This window comes from Triturus cristatus, chromosome 1_1 (assembly GCF_964204655.1).
Source record: "Triturus cristatus chromosome 1_1, aTriCri1.1, whole genome shotgun sequence".
NCBI lineage: Eukaryota > Metazoa > Chordata > Amphibia > Caudata > Salamandridae > Triturus > Triturus cristatus.
In genome coordinates this window covers 22,603,863-22,625,321 of record NC_140579.1, presented here as the reverse complement: position 1 = coordinate 22,625,321, position 21,459 = coordinate 22,603,863, and the positions used below count along the sequence as shown (strand labels likewise).

Sequence of the window (21,459 nt, the reverse complement as noted above, 5' to 3'; positions counted from 1 at the left end):
GGTGACTGAGTATTCAACACATTGCTTGGATGCAACATAGAGGTTGTTATGCTTGAGAAATTAGTCCAAGTTGGGGAGTTTAGATTTTTTCTTTTATATAACCTAGGCGAAAGCTATCATTATGTAGATGTGTGATGGGTTGGTACTGTCCACAAAATACGGAGTCGTCTTGTGGCACTTTGGCATTGCTTCAACAAGACGTCCTTCTTCGCAGGTGCTTTTTGACCATGTTGGCTGCCTTAAAAAATATGAGAGCGTGATGGAAATTCTGAAGGAGTTTTATGAGCTGCGACTGCAGTACTATGGACTTAGGAAAGAGTGGCAGGTGGGAATGCTGACCGCAGAGGCGTCCAGGCTCACCAACCAGGCTCGCTTTATTCTGGAGAAAATCGAGGGCAAGATCATAATTGGTAAGCAAACAGAAAGGTAGACTACACTTCTCAAACCCTTTGTCTCGAGTAGGATTGTAGTGTGAAAGTTTAATTTCTTATGCTCTGTATTACATTTTAGTCTCTGCTGATTTGTTTTGAAATTGTCCCTGTAAACATAAAACATTGTGTCCCACTCTGTCTGGCACTGGGTGCTACAAAACCAAACTGCGCCAGCAGAAGATCTAGAAATAACCTGTAGAAATGTCCTCCTTTGAGGCTGGTTACATTTAGTTCATACCGGAGGACTAGTGTTATAGGTTTTTCAGTATAGGACAGTCCTCACCACTGACACTCTGGACTGAAGAGGATTATAGTAAAGATTAACATATATACAGACATATCTTACTCTGAAGTGATGTAGGTTTTCTTGGCACTTTTATAAGATGAGTGTGAATCAAGCTATTGGTCTTGTAATTTTTAGACTTGATATAGCTGTGCAGTCTATTGTCTATTTTGCTTGTAGATAACTGTATTCGGACGTTTAGCTGGTAAGCCTTTTATAACCATGCCGACTGGATGATTTTTTATTTCTTGCAGAAAATAAACCAAAGAGAGAGCTTATCCAGTTGCTGGTGGACCGAGGTTATGATTCTGATCCAGTGAAGACATGGAAACAAGCTCAAGAAAAGGTATGATGGTCTGTGGCTGAGACAAAAAAGATATCACACATCCGAGTTGAATCAAAACTCAAGCGGAGGAAAAGACAAAGCAGAGGACTCCGCTCTCCCAGTGCTAGATCCCTGTTGTATGTCTCAGTTGTGCTAAGGAGTGGGATCAAAATTGTCCAATGGTCAGAATGGTCCTGGTTGTATGTGATGCCTGTTATGCACCCCTTATATCCTGGCCACTGCACTTCATTTTCTGTTTTGTATGCGCATATCAGCCATCATAGATTGGTCCTGATGCTTATCATTAGACTCTTCAAAAGCTGAACTTTGGGCCTGTGACGTTCCTCCACCACTATTTTCTAGATCCTTCAATGGAGGCCTGAAGTATTTTCACACGTGGTTAACTTGTGGTCCACAAAGCAGTTTGATCATGTGAATTATTTCTTGCCTAGACACCTTTTCAAGTCTCTCTCTAATATGCATCAGTCGCTCTAATCAGCTGAAAATGGTGCAATAAACATTGTATTGCACTTGCCTACAGGAAGAGGCTGGTGAAATGATTGAGGAGGAAGAAGTGGAAAATGCAGCCCCCACTTCTGGGCCAGATTTCAATTACCTGCTGAACATGCCGATGTGGTACCTGACCAAGGAGAAGAAAGATGAGCTCTGCAAACAGAGGGACACAAAGGTGAGCTGTAGTTGTAGTCTGTTCTGTGTCAACAAGCTATCCCAATTTAAAGAGGATGTAGCCTTGTGGCTAGAGCGGTCGACCTCGAAGCTGGGAAACTGGGTTTGAGTCACTGCACCGACGCTCAACATCCAGTGATTCTGGGCAAATCGCTTAATCTCTCACTGCCTAACAAAAATGAACGTGTCCGTCTGTAAAGAAACTGGTGCTCATGTAAAGCGCTCTGATACCTGATGGCATCGGGTCTACTTTGCACTATATAAAACAAAAAAAATAAACATAGGGGTTCAGTGTAATTGAGTTTGACATAACATGCATGCTTGTTCTTTAACTCTAGCTTCCATTCTTGTACCCACTGCCATCCTCAACTGATCTTCTGTCCACCAAAATAACTTGTGTGATGGATGGTAGAATTCAGTGTAATATTCAACGTGCTCCTTGACCAATCCTTGCCTGCAAACCTGTAACAAACATCCAATCCAACAGACTTCTAACTGCTTATTCCTTACCTTAGAATTGAGCCCAGGCGTCGGACTGGATAGCAATTTTTTTTTGTGAGCAGTACCCCGGTGCTTCAGCAGGTGGTATAATCTGGCTGTGCATGGCATCATCCGCGCTGGAAGTGACATGCGCAGTGCCTATATAGATACCGGTGGAGAATTGTGGCTCAATGGTTAGAGCGGCAGACCCTGATGCAGAGTTCTGGCCCGGGACCAGAGTTCAATCCCCCGCCTTTCCTCGGACCTGATAATTCTCCTCGGTGCCTATTCTAATCATGGGCCCCATGCTGCAACTCTGGGCAATAGCTTGCTTAATCTCCACAACGGCCCCAGCAGCGCTGGGATGCCTGGCTTCACCATGGGGGTGCCCAGGAGTGGACATTTCACAGGGAAAGGCCAGGAAGGGTTCTACAGCGGTATGAGTAAAAGCGCCAGGATACCCCTGTTGGGGGTGGCAGTGCGTGCACATTTACATTTACCGTCCTTTCCACACCAGTTTGTGCAGATCTGGAGCGAGCTACCCCAGACATTTTTTCTGATCTTTTTTGACTTTTTGTCCGCTTTTTTTAGATTTCCTTCTGCGGGTGTGGCAGGGATGCCAACTAGGAAAACTGGGTTCAAGCCCTGCGGTGCCAGTTACTGACCGATGTCTTTGTCTCTGATGCCTTGAGTGCGACCACAACGCAAAGACCTGCATAGAAAAGCTGCATCAAGGACCCCAAGGCCTTGAAGGAATGGTACGTCAAGCTCCTGCCGCTTGACATGAAACACTGCGACTGTCTTGATCCTGGTTAAGAGGAAGGTCCCGGGATTAGCTGCAGGCCATCGATCTTCACTGCAGTCAGTCGTCTGGGCGTGTGGCTATGTACCACGAAGAGGTCTTTGACTTCAACGCGTCCGTTGAAGTCATCCGACAAGAGGTGGGAGCATTGTCATACGCGGCCTGACTGCACAGTAGAGCCTGGCCCGGACTAACGCCGGTCTCAATGTAAATGCTCTTGGCAGCGCTGTCTCCATCCTTCCCTCCAGCACAGAGACGGAGGGTCATCTACGCGGACTACAGGAGCCATACCCTCCAGGATGGAGCCTGAGCCCTATCTCCATAGGCTAGGACTTTAGGAAGTTTAGGTGGGGCCACTGGACTTTGAAGTATACCAGCCCCTAGATCCCAACATAGACTGGTGTGATTAATTGGTTGCCGCCAGTGGACTTGACACCAGCCCAGATACTGGCATGGGTTCTCCTCCTACTATGACTATGGGGAAGGGAGCCTCTTTTTCCTATAGTGGTGAGAAGGCCGCCAGAGCTCATAGATCTTAGCCTGCCCTCAGTGGCATTTAAGACTACGGCTTGACATAGATTCTTACGCTGGGAGTTTACCCCTCAGAACCACTTATCAAATTTGATGAAGCCCTTAATGGACGTCCTGCTCTGGGCATGATCCAAGCCCTGCACGTGGACTCCTGTGGACAGGACAATGACCTACCGCCATTGTCACTCCTGGGGACCCCAATTTTATCACTCAACACTATACCCTCGAGACCTTGGTGGTCCAAGCCTCTACGTATATAAATCCTGGCGCATTCCCTACCACCCCACAGGATAGGGAATCTAAGAGGATGGACACCTTGGGCAAGAAAATGGTTTTATTCTGCCAATCTGAAAGAGACAGGTTAGTGATAGATTCCTTACCTTGAATATCCCCAGGCGTCAGACTGGATCTGGAAAGTTTTCGTCAGCAGTACTCCTGTGTGTCGGTAGGCGGCATCGTACAGCTCTGCGTACGTCGTTGGCGGCGTAGTTGCCGAAATGACGTCGCTGGAGCTACTTAGCCGCGCCGACGCGCTGACGTCAGTTCTTTCTCTTTCCGTGCCAGCAAGCGCAGATCCGGAGAGAGCGGTACCCCCTGTCATTTTTTGACTGAGTTTTTTGGGACTTTTTTTTTTTTACACACTCGCACTCCAGGTGCATAGGGATGCCCAGTTTCAAGTCTTGCGTGGCCTGTCCCCACACGATGTCTGTGATTAATCCGCACCGCGAGTGTCTACTGCCTGGGGCGCGACCACGACTCAGTCGTGCTCCCACTGCCGGGCCATGGCTCCGAAAGCTTTGCAGGAGTGGTCTTGAAAGTGGCTAGAGGCCCGGGAGTCGGCTCCGTGCCGTTCCCGGTCCCGTTGGAGGTCGAGGGACCGTCCGCGGAGCAATCACCACCATTCCAAGTCTTTGCGCACTGAGTCAGGTAAGGCGAAGCACAAGAAGTCGAAGAAGCGCTGTTAGAAATGGGGGTCTCTAGTTGGCAATGGCTGGCCACTGTCCAAGTAGGGACCCTTCTTCCTAAGTCAGAGTAAGCAGACTACACCCTTTGATAACCCCTGCTCAACTCTGTGGTAACGTAGCACGATCAGCTAGGCTTATCTCAGAGGCAGTGTGTGAAGCATTTGACGATACACAGTAACAGTAAAGAACACTACAAAGGGAAACCACTCAAGTAGTTATAAAAAATAAGTATCTTTATATATAGACTTAACACAAGACCAATCACAGTAAAAATCCACAATACTAGAAAATAGGGTTACTCTTGAAATGCTGCAAAAATAGTTCAAGGTGTGCAAAGAGGAGTTCAGTTCAAGGCAGTGGTCTCTGCGACCCTTTTACTCACAAGATACTTGGATTCTGTAGCAAAGCAACAAACATGTCGCTAAGGAGTTGTAGCGATGATCTTCCTTGCGCTAACCAGCGATGCGTTGAATCCTTGCCGCAAGGGAGCATGATGTGCTGGTTTGTGGGCAGGACAAAGCGACAAACTTCTGCACGCTAAGTCAGCGATGCGATAAAATCCTTGCCGCGAAGGGAGGATGATGCGCCGAGCCTGTTGCGTGTGCAATCTTGTTGCGAGGGAGCGACGATCCTGATGTGATGAAAATGGCGAATGCTCTGCGATGTCGTGAAGCGATGAACTCTATGTGATTATCTTTGGTTAGCGAGCGTTTTGAGGCCCGCAAACATATAATGCGATCTTCGGGTTAGCGAGCGTTTTCAGGCCCGCCGACAGGTGATGCGATGATCTCCGGTAGCGAGCACTCTGTGGCAGCAGAGCGACTATTTTTCTTGCGCTCTCCAGCTGCAGCGGCTCGCTAACGGGCGTTAGCGACGATTTTTAGCACTCTTCTCCACAGTAGAACTAGAGGCCCTGGAACTCAGAGGCGTCACCTGCAGATAGAAATCCTCGCTGGGAGGAAACAGGAGGCTGGTGGTGGAGTCTGATGTGCCTGAGACTCCTGCAGGAGGCTAGCTCTCTTCTAGCCCTTTGGTGATTGCTGTAGCAAAAATACGTTCCTTCAAAGTCCTTTTCCTCTTCTTCCAAGTCCAGTAGTAACCACTGCAGGCCAGTCCAAGAAACAGCACACAAGCACAAGGACAGTCCTTCTCCTGCAGATTCCTTCAGTTACACGGACAGAGGTTCTTCTTGTTGTCCAGGAGCAATACAAATTGTAGAGGTTTGGGCACAGATATTTATATCCCAAGTCTTTGTTCTAAAGAGTCACATGTCACTGAACCCAGCCAGAACCAGTTCTGCCCAGCCCTGGAGCACTTTGTTTACCAAGCTGCATCCTTCCTTTCAGAAGTAGGGGGTCTGCTCTCAGACGCACAGTGGGAGGTGGAGCCAGCATTCACCTTGCCAGGCACAGCCCTATTCAGGTCCAGGAGCTACCCCTCCCCATACTCCAATGCAGATCTATTCAACCCAGGCCTGACTCAGCCTGCCCTGTCCCTCCAAAACCAGACAGCCAATACACAACAGCAGAGCACACTGGAAGGCTTAGGCAAGAAAATACCTACTTTCTAAAAGTGGTATTTTCAAACACAGAATATAAAAATAAACTTCACTAAAAGATGTATTTTAATATTCTGAGCTCAGGCATACTAAATTCGTTTTTCTACCATGTTCTGTGGGTCAGTTAGGACTATAGAATGTAATAGCCAAACCTCCCATTCTGGCCTATGGAGAACAGGTAGCCTTACAGTAATGAAAAACGAAATTGGGTGTAATTCACTACCAGGACATGCTACACACATCAGAGCATGTCCTACCTTACACATACAATGCACCCTACCAGAGGGGTGGCTTACATGATGCCAAGGGAAGGTTCAGGGGCTGGGAAGTGGGTGCACTTCACAGCCAAGATGGCAGTTCTGGACTGCACAGACACTGCAGTGGCAGGTCTGAGACAAACTTTACAAGCTGCTTCTGTGGGTGGCGCAAACCAGCGCTGCAGGCCCACCAGCAGCATTTGGTTTACCAGCCTTGGGCGCACACAGGCCACACTACTAGGGACTAACAGGTAAACCAAATAAGTCAATCATGGATATACCAATTCACATGTCATCTTTACACAGGGAGCATTCGCGTTGTGGCACTAAATGGCAGTGGCACAGCTCCCAGAGCCTCTATTACCAGCAAAAACAGAGGAGACACAGCGAAAAATGGAAGGGAGACTCATGCCAATGGTGCCAGGTCTAACACACTCCGTCGCTCTTCACCTTCCCCTAGCCGGTCACACGGCTGAGGGTGCAGGTAGCACTGATCCTGCGGCTCAGTTGGCGATGGCCTACTTGCCCTTTCCGGGTCCATCGGCGACTCCAGCCCAGCTGCAGGAGTTCCTGTCAGCCATGGCACGTGTCTTTGTACCGACCGGCCGGCCCCGACGTAGTCGATGACTTCGGTCTCTACGCCGAGAGACCCCGATGGATCCACGCATGGATCCCCGTCCATGTCGGTTGGCCCAGTACGACCTCCACCGACGGTGCCGCCACAGGCGTCTGCCGTGGCGTTGGCAGCCGCCGTCCCTGGCCGCCTCCCTGACATGGAGACTGTGCCGGAAGGGTGTCGACCAACGCATATTCAGACGCCGTTTGGGAATTTCTATCCCTTTCTTCAACCACCTCCTTATGTTCCACCTGTTCGGGAGGCTGTGGACGATGGGGAGGGCTGGGAGGGGTCTGAGGACCCTCTTGCATCACAATGCAAGTTAGACCCCGACTGGGATGAGGATCTGGGGGATGCAGGTGACCAGGATTATACTCCTGAACCTAGCTCTGGCTCTCCTTCTACCGTGGCTACGGAGGAGGATGGTTCCTACTCCATGGTGTCCATATCAATACCTCCCCCCTCCAGGCGCGAGTCCAGACTCCCGGGGGCTGCGGAAACACGCAGAGGACGACTTTTCTGGATTTTCCGTATTTTGAAGGGAGCGCGCCATAAAAGAGAAATAAAGACTACGACCTTCGCTTCGCATTGGGGGCCACATACCTGGCAGTAACGAGTACCAGCTTTGCCCGGGAGACGCCAGGAACAGCAGCGGGAGTGCGAGCAGCGGAGGCCCTGCCCCCTTGACCCCTGCACCTTCATTTGGACCTCGCGCCTCCCGCTTCGCGGGAGACGCTTCGCATTGGGGGCCACATACCTGGCAGTAACGAGTACCAGCTTTGCCCGGGAGACGCCAGGAACAGCAGCGGGAGTGCGAGCAGCGGAGGCCCCGCCCCCTTGACCCCTGCACCTTCACTAGCACATCGCGCTCTCCGCCGCGCGCGGGCGTTTGCCGGGCTAAGCCCGGGCAAAGGGCGGGCCGTCTGAGGCTGGGCTGGGCCCCCCCTCTAACATCGGTTCTCGTGTACGTGCTTGGATACAGGTACTCTGGTCGGTTCGTGTTGTTATTATTCTTAGTGCTTTGGACTTGGACTGTGGATGGGCCTACTTGATGTAATCTATGGTAATTGCCCCATCACAATTGGTTTGCATATGGGCTTGAGTCTTTTGTTGCTACACTCATATATTGTCTTGAGCGCTATCTGTTTTTATCTTGTGATTACTTGGTTTTATGCTTTTAAAATTTAGCATTTTTTGGATTTATAAGATATCTATCTTGTATCTTACCAGTTTGTAATATTCTTGTGGGGGATTATTATGGGGAAGAGGAAAGCTATGGAGGGAGGTGGTGCCGTCGGCATTAAAAAAGGGAAAAAAGCAAAAAAGAGTTTGCACGCTGGTCTCAACTGTGTTTTGGAGAGAATCGAGGGAATTGTTAATGACTGCGAGGAAGCACTTGGTAATGACATCCAAAAAGACATAGAAAACGTGGAACAGAGGGGTGGTAAAACGTGCAATAAATCACGCAGAAAAACCATCCCCACAATGTTTACCAACCAGCTTAGCAGTAACGAGTCCACGCTAGTTCCTTTATCGGTAACACATGACCATCCTGTGGACGTTGTTTCGCCCAGTTCTCCACCCCCACCATCAGAACCAGGGTTGGTGCGGCAACCAGCCCAGATAACTCCCCTTCCTATTTTATGCTCAAACAGATTCTCTCCTCTTGACCTACATACCAGCATTACTACTATATTGGTCCCAGAGGATAGTACGGCATCAACTTTTAAGTGAAAGGCCAGCCACCGGCCCAGAGGCTGGATACTCTGAGTTGGATCTGTTGGCTAGGATAAGGAAGTTGGAGGATATGGTGGCACTACTGACCGAGAGGCTGGATAGCCTAGCCCAGGGTCAAGCCTCCCCAACCATGACCTCCCCTGCATTTCCACCACGGGAGGCCACTGCCCCCATTGGGAGGGACACACAGGGGCTCACAAAACACACTCTAAATACTTGTTTAACCCCATCCCAAGATCATAGGATCAGGGGGCTTGCTAAGAAGATGGTCATTAATGATAAGGCTAGATCTTACGCAGACATCACGAGAGGCTCGGCTCGGAACGTGGTACCTGACACTAGACCTATGCCAATGGATCACAACCATACCATATTCTCCCTGCCCCGAGCTTCCATCGTACCACCCCCCTTTAGAACCACCCTTGGCCCTCGACCGCACCATCCATTTAATAGGGCCAAGGTGTACATGACCAACGTTCCTAAACTAGCCAGCCAAGGGGGTTATGAATGTAGGGATTCATTATTCAACAAAGCCATTCATTGGTTGCGCTATGTAAGGGGGTGTAGATCCATTATCAGAGACGATCTGTCTAGAGTAAATAGGATTACCAGGGCAGATGCACAGGCGGACTGTCTTGAGATCGAACTCAGCGACCCCTTTCTAGCAGAAAATCTATTATTGCTGGAACTTAGGACATCTCCGCCGGAGTCTTCCTCGATCCAGATCCGCTCTGCCCCTTCTTGGTCATACCTGCGTGAGTCCGACGATTCAGGACTCAGACAGGTTGATTGACTGATTTATAGCTGCCCAGATAACCCTTCTCCTGTCCCGGAATGCCATCACCAAGTGGATAATACTACTCTAGATCATTCTCTCTATGGACTCGGGTGGGGTTAGCATTGATAGCTTGGCCCTGCCACAACCATTAAGAGAAGCCACTCCCCCATATGGGGTGGTGGATGTAAATAAAGATACCCCCCTTAACTGTTCAAGATCACTCCACCTTTTATCCTGGAATATTGCGGGTCTGGCAAAAATTGGTCTGTTAGAAAACTTGCAACTTCTTCCCAGGATATTCTCCACATTTCCATTGCCGGGCAAGACTGTAAAGATGGCCTGGAAATCTTTAACGTATATGCCAGAGGGACCCCGGGTGGCCAAGTAAGCCCCATTATATCAACTTTGGATACAGAGCTTACGGCCATTACCTCCACAGCAGGCATAATTGTCGCAGGAGATCTAAATTGCACCTTTGAGCCACTCTGCAATGAGGACATCCAGGGCACCAGGGATCTAGATGCTAAGTGGGAAATCCCCTGCCTTAGTCTCCCCCCAATAAAGAAATGGTCTCCAAGAGCCATACAAATCAACGCTCTGACTCTAGAGCATAATTTGAGGGCGACCAATGGCAGATCCAAATCTGATCTAATGGGAGCCCCTACCTTCACTAGAACCAGGGTGCCCTCGCGCATTGACTATATACTGCTGGACGTCGGATCCTGGGCCGACTTTATTGATATGGAAGTGGTCCAAAGATGCGAAAGTGATCACAATCCTTTGTCCATGCATTTCCTGTGTAATCCCGTCCTTATTTCTACCGAGCTTGTTAGCACCAAGAGCATTCGGTTGAGGGAAATTGTCCCCTCCAACTGTAATCGGCGCCTTAAATGGCCCAAGGTTGCCGAATGTGAACTGTCATTGGAGGGCATCAGGAAGATCATTAATGACAACATCTTATTACTTAATGATGTCCCTGACATTCCCCCCTCTCCTGTGCACTCCTCAAAGCTCAAGGAAATATATCTTTCAACTGTGGACAACGTGAGCGAGTTTTTCCAGGCCAAAGCGTACCGGGGCTGTAAGCGTCCCCCTCCTAAGGGTGAAAACCCGTGGTACTCCAATGAGTGTAGGATAAGGAGGCAGGACCTCTCGAAAGCTCTAAAATCTAAGGTTCAGACTAACATCCTGTCTGCAAGAAAAATATACTATAGGTCTATTGCCTTAGCCAAACGAGCTTGGGAAGAAACTCACTGGCAAGAACTTAAATCTGCCGCCCAGCTGAAGGATGCCACACTATTCTGGGATCTTATTAATGTTGGCACAAGGAGGGGGCTGACCCATTACCAAACCATATCTCGGGGCGAGATTGGTGCGATCATTTCCAGAAGTTATATATGGGTGATGAAGGGCTAATCCCGTTATTAGAGCCTCCTGTACCCCCACCTGAGAATGAGCATTTTGGGCTCAATGAGGTTCTTACAGCTATTGCTTCGATTGCGCCCGGTAAAGCAGCTGGTCCCGACGGCCTTCCGGGTGACCTTATGATTCATGAAAAAAATATCTGGGCTCAATTTATCTGTAGATCCCTAAACCTCATAGCAAACGGCCACCCTGTACCTGAATCCTGGAAAGGGGCTGAGGTGGTGACCATCTACAAGGGGGATAGAGAGGATCCTGCCAATTACAGACCGATTAGTTTAATCGATGTCATCCAAAAAGTGGTTGGCAGGGTCCTCTTAACACGGATGAAGGGATGGATGGATGAGGAGGGTGTCTTGTCCCACTTCCAGGCTGGATTTAGATGTGGTGTTGGTACGATGGATCAGGTATTTAGACTCTGCCTGATCCATTGGAAAACTGTAACCATCGAGAAGGGTAGCCTGTATTTGGCTTTTATAGACCTAAAAACAGGCTTCGATCTGGTCCCCCGTTCCAAGCTCTGGCAAGTTTTGCTTGACCTAGGAATCCCTCCCCTGATTTTGTATCTTGTCAAGCGTCTGCATGAAGATAACTTTGCCAGAGTAAGGTGGGGGGGCCAGGGCCAGCTTACTGAGAAAATAGTTGTCCAGAGAGGAGTACGCCAGGGTTGTGTCTTGGCGCCGACCTTCTTCTCTCTCTATATAAATGGGGTGGCGGACCATTTGAGCGAGGACTCTACCTATGCCCCAACCCTGTGCGGGGAAAACACCAACTCTATTATTTGCGGACGACACCCTCCTGGTCTCCAAGAGCCCTATGGGCCTGCAGAAACTCCTCGATCGCTTCACCTCGTTCTGTGTAGCCAGAGGCCTGGTTATTAACATATCTAAAACCAAGTTAATGGCTTTGGCACCATCTAAAAGTTTCAGGAATAAATTTAAGTTGAATGGTAGCCCATTGGAGTTAGTTGAGGCCTTTGATTATCTTGGGGTAAGGATGAACAATAAAATGAAATGGTCCCGCCATTTGACCAAAATGGTCCAGAACCATAAACGGATTTCAGGGGCTATAGCGAGGCACCAGAGACTCTTATAGCCGGCCTGTAGTCCCAGCTATCAAAGTATATGAGGGCAAGGCTCTGCCTGGGTGCCTATACGGGGCGGAACTCTGGGGGTTTGACAATCTCTCTGAGTTAGTAAGATCTGAGAATAAATTTTTTCGCGACTTAGTTTCGCTCCCTTCATCTATCCCCCTAGTCCCGCTCCGTTACGACCTTGGGGGACACCCAATAAATGAAGTGGCGAGGCTGCGTCCCCTGCTGTATTGGACCCGGCTCAGGAGGTCTCCCGACCTAAGCCACTACGCCTCCGGCCTAAATGAACTGATAAGATTGGGTGCAGGTCATAAGGTCGGTTGGGTGTCCAACCTGAAGAAATTAGTGGTTGCAATTGGTTTGGACCAGGCTTGGGAGAGTCAGATGCCCCCGCCCAAACCTCTAGTGAAAAGGCTTTACTGGGACTGGATTTCTGCCATGACCAACAAAAATCAAAATGGTATTCTGTCAGAGAGATTTCTGGATGTCAAGCATACCCCAAGACTGGAACCCTTCCTTGACCTCATCAAGTCCCCGGGGGACAGAGTCCTCTACCTTAAATTCAGGTACGGCACACTCCTTCTCCGAGACTTCCAGAATGGTTGGAGCGACCAGATGGGAAATAACGAGGGCTGCCCGGGTTGTGTTTGCCCTACGGAATCTACAGCACATTTTATCTTTGCTTGTAGGGCATACAGCCAAGTGAGGTCTAGGTGGCTAAAACCAGTTTGTATTAATTTGGGCTGTTCATCCCATAGGGTGGCTTTACGCATTTTAACCTATGAGACGCTAATTCCAAGTGTTACTTGTGGTATAGCAAAGTTTTTAGGACATGCATGGAGGATAAGGCAAAAGCTTGTCAAAGGAAAATAGTTAAATAAGCCGTTGTGAGCATCGTTCATTTGAGCTCACTTGATTTGGATGGGCTTTAATTGTACTGCTATTTGGATTTACGTATTATTTTGCCTTAATCTGTTCTAGCTTCGCCTCTTTTTTATGTACGTCTATGAGAACAAGAAAACTGACCAACTGCTGATATGAATTTTCTGGTCTTTTAGAAAATTAATCTGTGATGTATTTTTGTAACTTTTATGATTGATTTTATTAATCGAATAAAGTGATTTGATACTCCATGGTGTTGCATATGGCGGCCTAGGCTATCCACCTCGAGCTTCCTACCATGGCAGTCAGGACTAACCTCCTCACAAAAGTGCTTTGGCCGGCGTAGTCTTCTATGGAGCCACTGCTGCCCTTTAATGATGCACTCTCAGACGTTCTTTTGGGCGCCTGGTCCAAGCCCAACACAGGGGCTCTTGTGGATAAGAACGTGGCCTGATGCCATCGCCCAGCCCTGAGCGACCCCGTTTTCCTCTCTGAACACCCTACCCCTGAGAGCTTGGTTGTCCAGGCCTCTGCGTCTCCGAGCGCTTTCCCTTCCGCACCACCGGACAGGGAATCCAAGAAACTGGAGCAGTTTGGGAAGATTTTTTCATCGCCAGTTCAGGACTGCGGCCTGCGAACACTGCATGTCTCTTGGGCCGTTATTCCCACTCTGTGTGGGATACGGTTGCGCAAGTACTACCTCAGTGTCCGGTGGAGGCTCGGACAGTAACTCTTCCCAGGCTATTGCTGAGGGGAGAGACGCAGCCAAGTTCACGATCTGTTGTGGCCTTGACACGGCTGACTTGCTGGACAGAGTGATTTCCACAACAGAGGTGCTATGCCTGGTAGAGAACTGCCTTTTCAGGGGATGTCCTGAACACCTTGATAGACATGCCCTTTGATGGCACTCCCCTGTTTGGCGATAAGGCGGATTGAGCGTTGGAGCGTTTTAAGGACTTGCGGGATACAGCCAAGTCTTTAGGCCTTTCGGCCACACGCACTCCTTTAGCTTCTACTTTTCGCTCCTTTCGTGGTCAAGGAAGGGACGCCCAAGCACGTTCGTTTCAGAGCCACAGGCCTGCGCAGCAACAGTCTCAGCGCAGCTGCAGACGTGGGACCCATAGATGAGGGTCTCGGGGCCAGCGTGCAGGTCAGTCCACCACCTTCCCTCCTGCCCCTGCCTCCAAACCTTCCTAGTCCGGTGTTTCAGGCCCACCAGACGCCAGTGGGTGGCAGGATTCGCCATCACCTCCACCACTGGCGCACCATCACATCGGACAGGTGGGTTCTGCAAATTGTCTGAAGGGGTTACTCCCTCCCCTTTGAGATGAGCACTCCTCCCCTTCCCCCCCCCCCCCGCCATGCCACCTCAGTATCACCGCGTGTCGGGGGATCACTTGGCACTTCTCCAGCAGGAAGTTACAGCCCTCTTGGCCAAGGAGGCCATCGAGCGCGTTCCGATGCCGGAAGTAGTTTGTGGTTGTTACTCCCACTGCTTCTTGGTTCCAAAGATGGACAAAGGCCTGCGTCCCATCTGAGACCTTCAGAAAGTCAAGCAAAAGTGCAAGACTGGATGGTAGCGTTAGACCTGCAGGACGTGTATTTTCATATCCCCGTCCAGCCGGCCCACCGGCATTGCCTGCGATTCACGGTAGGGCAGGAGCATTGTCAGTTCACTGTGCTCCCCTTTGGCCTTACCAGCGCCCCTCAGGTGTTCACCAAAGTGATGGCGGTGGTCGCAGCTCATCTGCACAGATCAGGGGGTTCAGTCTTCCCCTATCTCGATGACTGACTGGTTTTTGAAGGCGGGCTTGCCACAAACAGTCCTCTCCCACCTCCAGACTACGGCCGACCTCCTGCATTTGCTGGGGTTCTCCATCAATGTACCAAAGTCGCACCTGATTCCCTCTAAGAAGCTCCTCTTCATCAGAGCGGTTCTGGACACTGCGCAGTTTCGGGTTTATCCTCCCGAACAGCGAGTCCGGGACATTCAGGCTATAATTCCGATCTTTCAGCCCTTGTCCTGGGTTTCGGTCAGGATGACCTTGAGGCTGCTGGGCCTCATGGCCTCCTGGCCTCCTGCATCCTGCTCACCAACCATGCCAGATGGCATATGCAGGCTCTGCAGATGGGACCTGAAGTTCCAGTGGGCGCAGCATCAGGGGAACCTGTCAGACTACGTCCAAGTCTCGGAGGGCACTGCACAACAATTGCAGTGGTGGCTCACGAATCAGCATTGGGTCGGCGGCAGATCCCTCTCCCTTCCCCAGCCAGATCACACTGTGGTGACTGATGCGTCCCTCCTGGTATGGGGTGGCCACATGGGAGAGGCGGATGTGAGAAAGTGGTTCTGTATATACTGTTCCCAAATAGGTAGTGTGTGTACAGAGTCCACAGTCCCCAGAGGTTTGGCAGAGGCTAAAGTTAGATCTAACCTTACTCTCTAAAGTGGTAGCTTGGTCGAGCAGTAAAGCAGTATCAGAGGACCGTGTAAAGCATTTGTTGTACACACTCAGTCAGCAAATGGTCTCACACACTCAAGAACTGAACTCTAGGCCAATGGTTTATATAACAAATATGTCTTTTATTTTAGAACCAACAATAGGTATTAAAATATACTTTCTCAGAAAGATGCTTTAGGTAAATACTTTTGCAATATGCAATTTACTTTGTAAATACTGGTTACAGGTTGTTGCAATAGGCAGCACAATTTCAAACACAATAATGCATTTAGCTCAATGGAAATTTTAAGTTATTTGCAATAGATTACATTCAGGATTACTTTTGTAACTCCAGGACTGGATACTAGATTCAGTCCTCGGACAGTTCTTAGAAACAAGTGATAAAAGTCGACTTAGTTACTGTTGTGATTTTTAGGAAATATTTAGTTATTTTAAAAGTTGACACTTGGAAGAAATTTCATAGAAGAACAGTCCTTTCAAGTTGCAGGTAAAGTAGGTTCTCGTTACTCTTGTAATCCAGTACTGGGCTCCTAGACTCAGTACTGGGATCTCCATATAAAACAGGTACGTAATTGCGTTTTCACAGTTAGCACGATTTTTAAAGAATATTTAAAGTTAGCAAAAATCGACACTTAGAAGAAATTTCACAGAAAAACAGTCAATGGTTTCCTATGGAAGAAAATTAGGTTACTGGTAAGTACGGTTGTGAATATTTTTCAGGGTCAGTGCTGAGCACCAAGATCCAGCACTGGGATCTCTCCTAAAAGCAGGTGAGTATTTTCACAGATGGAAACCTTTCTAGTTAACATGGTCTATAAAGTAAGTCGGAATTGAAACCAACTCCAGACTGTGATAACCACCAATGTGTATTAGCAAAAGAATTTAAGTTCTGTAGTAGGGGATCTCTGTGTATAGTCATAATCTATGAATAATCCCCGCCCATGTGCGGGGACCCCGGAGCAATCAAAAATATCTCTTAAGCTGTCCCGCATTTGCAAACCTGCAAAGACACTTAAGAGACAGACAAAATAATACAGCCTAATCACCACAAGGCTGCACTGGCCAGCACTTCCTCTGAAGTGAACACAAAAGCCAAAATAAAGTTGAAATGTCATTTTTATTCACATTTGACATGTTCCTTTATTATCACACACTCCCTTCACCAAAATCCCTTTAAACAATAGAGAGGAAGGGGTGGACAGACAAGCCCTATAGGCTGTCATTATGTGTCTGCTAAAGGGATACCGTGCCTTTAAGAAACTCTCCAGAGACCCCCGGTATCCCAGGATGCACAGCCAACACAAGTTACTTTCAGTTCTTTTTTCCGGCTCCTGCTAGCAGGACCCTGGAGCTTGAGCTCTACCCTTTTGGGTGGTTTAATTGATTAAAATCGGATTTTTTGGATTACAAGTGGTTTCATTCGACGTCTAAAGCCTTTGTCTACTACTGCCTGCAATCTGGAGCAGTTTTGGCCCACTCTCAGCATGGCTTTATTCGATAAATGCCCTGAGTGTGGGAGAAAGAAGGCTAAGACGGACCCACATGAGGTGTGTATCCTCTGCTTGTCGCCCTCACATGTCCCAGCTGCCTGTGACATCTGCAGCACCTTTTCGAAAAGGACCCTGAGGGACCGGGAGAAGACTCGCCTTCAGGGACAGGAGAAGCAGAGGACCGGTGAGACTTCAGGGCATGGAGGGTCCCATTCCCCCTCCTCCGCCCATGCTTCAGCCCCTGGAGGGACCTCCGGGCAGAAAAAGGAGCAGAAACGACACCTACCGGCTGGTAGGTCGCGTTCGACGTCGAAGGCGACGACGTCGACGGCGAGAGAGAAGGCACCGGTATGTTCGCCGTCGATCCAGGGCTCTGGGTCGCGGCAGCCTCGGCGTTCGACGTCGAGGGAGGGGCCGGCGAGACCCGGGACCGGGTCGCCGTCGCAGGTGTCACGGTCGACGTCGACAACACATCGACGTCGTACCGAGCCCCATGGACTGCACTCGCCGCCGTCTACCCACGGCTCGACGCTGACTGAGTCGACGCCGAGATCCCGGCGCCCGCCGTCGAGGCGGAGGCGGTCGACGCCGAGACGCAGGTCGACGTCAAGACACCGCCGATCGACGTCGAGACATCAACGATCGACGTCGAGATACCAACGATCGACGTCGAGATGAACGATCGACGTCGAGATACCAACGATCGACGTCAAGATCGCAGCAGTCGACGCCGAGGCACCGGCGGTCGACGTCGAGACGCCAGAAGTCGGCGTCGAGGAGACAGTCGACGTCGAGGCAGACACCCCGGCGACGGCGATCAAGGCGGGGCTCGACTCCGAGGAGGCATGGGTCGACGTCGAGGAGACTTGGTTCGACGTCGAGAGGACGATCGACTGCGGGGCGGCACTCGTCGTCGAGGGCGAAGAGACGCCGTTCGAGGTCAAGGTACAGTTCGACGTCCCAGACATCGGGGAATACGTCCTCGGTGATTACGATCTCCAGTCGAGGATCGGGAAGGCGCGGACGTTCGCCTTCGGTGGCTTCCCCGCGGGACAGGCCCGCCAAGAAGAGGAGAGTGGCCGCGAGCCCGGACAATGATGATGGGGGCTCTCCGGCTAGAAGTGATGGGGCTTCAGACCATCTGACCCCGCTGCGTACCCAGCGGCCTCCTTTGCCTCCGGTGCCCGACCTTCCACCGGCGCCTCCACCGGCGCCTGCACTGCCTCCTCCTCCTCAGCCTCCTCCTCTTCCTCCGCCTCCTCTTCCTCCTCCTCCACCTCCTCCGCTGCCTCTGCCCGTGCCTCAGCTGCCTGCCTCACCACCGCAGCCACCGCCTCCTCCCCCGAGGGTCCCTCACCGGCAGAGATCTCGCTCTCGCCCTCGCAGGCGATCACGGAGTAGGCGCAGATCCTCCACTCGCTCTGGACATGGTCGACGGAGGTATCGGTCCCGTTCCAGAGGGTCGAGGGGCACGTACTCTCCGGGGGCTGGCAAGTATTCGCCCTCGCTGTCAGAGACGCCTCCGTCCCGCGTCTCTCCAGTGGATGACATTGCCACGTTCCAGGAGGTGTTGCTGAGAGGGGCTGCGAAGTTGGGGATATCAGTGACTACCCCTATTCCCACTACGTCTGTGATTTTTGAGACTTTGCATAAAGTACATCTGTCGCGCCCCCTCCTCCCGCTGGTCCCAGGACTGGAGGAACCTGCGATGGAGGTGTTCTTAACGCCGGCTGTGGTGAAGCCGGCGCCCTCGAGACTGTCAAAGAAGTACAGGGCCCCTGACTCGGATCCGGCATTCCTCAGAGTGGACCCCCCACCGGATTCTGTTATCGTGGCGGCGGCTCGTAAGCAACACTCTACGACGCCTTCCTCCACGGCCCCCCCGGATAAGGAGAGTCGCAAAATGGACTCCTTGGGGAGGAGGATGTGCTCCACGTCGGCTACTACAATGAAGGCCGCTAGCGCCTCCGCTCTGTTGGGGCGCTATGACAGGTCTCTTTGGGACTCCCTGCAACAGTTCGCGGCCTCCCTGCCCAGAGACAAGAGGGAGGATTTTCAAGAGGTGCTGAACGAGGGCATGATGGTCTCTAATCAGATCATCAGTGCGGCGGGGGACGTGTCGTTGTTGGCGGCCCATGGGTACTGCCACGGCATACATATGAGGAGGCATTCCTGGCTGCGGCTGACTCCGCTCAAGCCGGAAGCGCAGCAGAAGATCGCCAATCTACCATTCTCTGGCACGACGTTATTCGGGTCGCATGCGGATGACGAGATGGCCCGCATGAAGGCTGAGGCGGAGACGCTGAAGGCGGTGGGGCTGGAGCGGCCTAAGGAGCAGAGGAGGTCCTTCCGTTCCTCGGGCAGGCGCTACACCAAGCAGAGGGGCCAAGGGCGTCAGTCGGGCCCCCAGCAACAGCCCCAGCAACAGCAGCAGTACCAGAGGCAGCCCTTTCAGAAGCGCCAGAGGGGCAGAGGCCAGCATCAGTCCTCGGCGGGGAACAAAGGCCCGTCCGGGTCGAAGCCCTGAAAAGTTACTTCCCCCTCATCCGTTACCCGCTCCGGTGGGGGGAAGTATTCAACACTACCTGGCAGAGTGGAGGACAATAACACAGGACAAGTGGGTGCTGAATATTGTTTGCAATGGCTACTGTCTTCGTTTCACCAGTTCGCCTCCACAGATTCCACCAGTGCGCTCCCTTTACATGGTGCGGGAGCTCCAGCGGGAGGCGGACGTTCTATTAAAAAAGAAGGCGATAGAAGCTGTTCCTTTGAGGCAAAAAGGAAAAGGTCTCTACTCACGGTTCTTTCTCGTAAGAAAAAAAGACAAGAACGAGTTCAGGCCTATTCTGGATCTGCGTCAAGCAAACAGGTGGATCCGCCGAGAAAAGTTCCGTATGTTGTCCCTGCATCAGATTTACCCTCAGTTGCATCGAGGAGACTGGCTGTGCGCCATAGATCTGCAGGACGCTTACTTTCATGTGCCGATCGCACCGAAGCATCGCAAATTCCTGAGGTTTCTGGTAGGCAACAACCATTACCAGTATTCCGTACTCCCGTTTGGCCTGAAGTCTGCGCCACGGACGTTCTCCAAGTGCATGGCAGTGGTCGCGGCACACCTGCGGAAGACCAAGGTGTTTGTGTACCCTTACCTGGACGACTGGTTGATCAAAGCGTCCACTTATCAGGAAGCCCAGTGCCATTTCAACAGGACGGCGGCTTTGCTTCACCGTCTGGGGCTGCACATCAACATGACGAAGTCAGTGCCGATCCCTGTGCAGTGTCTCCAGTACTTGGGGGCTTCAGTCAATACCTTGACCGCAAGCGTGTGTCCTTCGGAGGAGAGACGCTTATCGATCCGTGGGAAGGCTCTGCATCTCATCTCAGCCCGCTCTCCTACGGTGAGGACGGTGTCTTCATTACTGGGGTCGATGGCTTCTTGCATCTTCCTCACCCCCAATGCACGTCTGCATATGAGGCCCCTGCAGGAATGTCTGGAGGATCAATGGGACCAGAGGAGGGGGCGTTGGGAGGACAAGATCCAGTTGTCTCAGCACGCTCGGCAGTCTCTGAAATGGTGGTGTTCCCCAGTGAATGTCTGCAAGGGGACCCCTTTTCACAAGGACATTCCGGCCCAGACCATAGTGACCGATGCGTCTCTCCAGGGCTGGGGAGCGCATTCGGGCCCTCTTCAGATTCAGAGGATATGGTCGCAGATGGAGACGACCTACCATATCAACTTTTTGGAACTCAGAGCAGTACACTTGGCCTTGAAGGCGTTCCATCCCTCCTTCCGGACGTCCTCCCTGCTGGTTCAGACGGACAATACTACGACCATGTATTACCTCAACAAGCAGGGGGGCTCCCGGTCACGCACCCTGTCTCGGGAGGCACAGGCGATCTGGAACTGGCTGGTGGCCAGGAATCTGACGATCACGGCGACCCACCTGCCGGGAGTGCAGAATGCCCAAGCAGACGCGCTCAGCAGACTCGTTCAAGAGAACCACGAGTGGGTGCTAAACGACGACGTGCTAAGACGTCTTCGCAGAATGGGGCACTCCGGATATAGATCTGTTCGCCACGGCAGAAAACAGCAAATGCCGCGACTTCGCGTCCAGGTACTACCAGCCAGGGACGCTGGGGAATGCACTATGGATCAGCTGGTCCAACAGCTTTCTCTACGCCTTTCCACCCATTCCCCTGATTCCGGCGGTGCTGATCAAGCTGTCGCAATCCAGAGCCAGAATGATCCTGATTGCTCCGGAGTGGCCGAGACAATGGTGGTTCACCGACCTTCTTCACCGGTCTGTTCTGCCACACCGGCGCCTGCCGTGCCGGCCGGACCTCCTCACGAAGTTCGGAGGGCAGATGGTTCACCCCAATCTCTCGTCCTTGAGTTTGGCAGCATGGCTCCTGAGCTAGTGCAGTATGGACACTTGAACTTGCCTCAGGACTGTATGGAGATCTTGAAAGAGGCTAAGAGACCGTCTACGAGGACCTCCTACGCCTACAAGTGGAAGAGATTCTGCTTATGGTGCAAGGCGAAGGACTTTGACCCTACATCCTGTAAAGAAGACGTTATTTTGCCTTATCTGCTGCAGTTAGCTCAGTCTGGGCTTAATTTCCAATCTATTAAGGTTCATCTCGCAGCTCTGACTGCGTA

General features: G+C 51.2%; 1 protein-coding gene across 1 annotated transcript in view; it reads left to right on the top strand.

Annotated features, from left to right (window-relative positions):
• Nucleotides 1-21,459, top strand: part of LOC146869187 (DNA topoisomerase 2-alpha-like) — a 139,905-nt gene that overhangs the window by 68,783 nt on the left and 49,663 nt on the right. Inside the window, exons 24-26 of the mRNA XM_085642789.1 lie at nucleotides 215-410; nucleotides 969-1,060; nucleotides 1,581-1,727. Coding sequence (XP_085498915.1) covers nucleotides 215-410; nucleotides 969-1,060; nucleotides 1,581-1,727 — 435 coding nt within the window. The remainder of the gene's footprint in view (nucleotides 1-214; nucleotides 411-968; nucleotides 1,061-1,580; nucleotides 1,728-21,459) is intronic.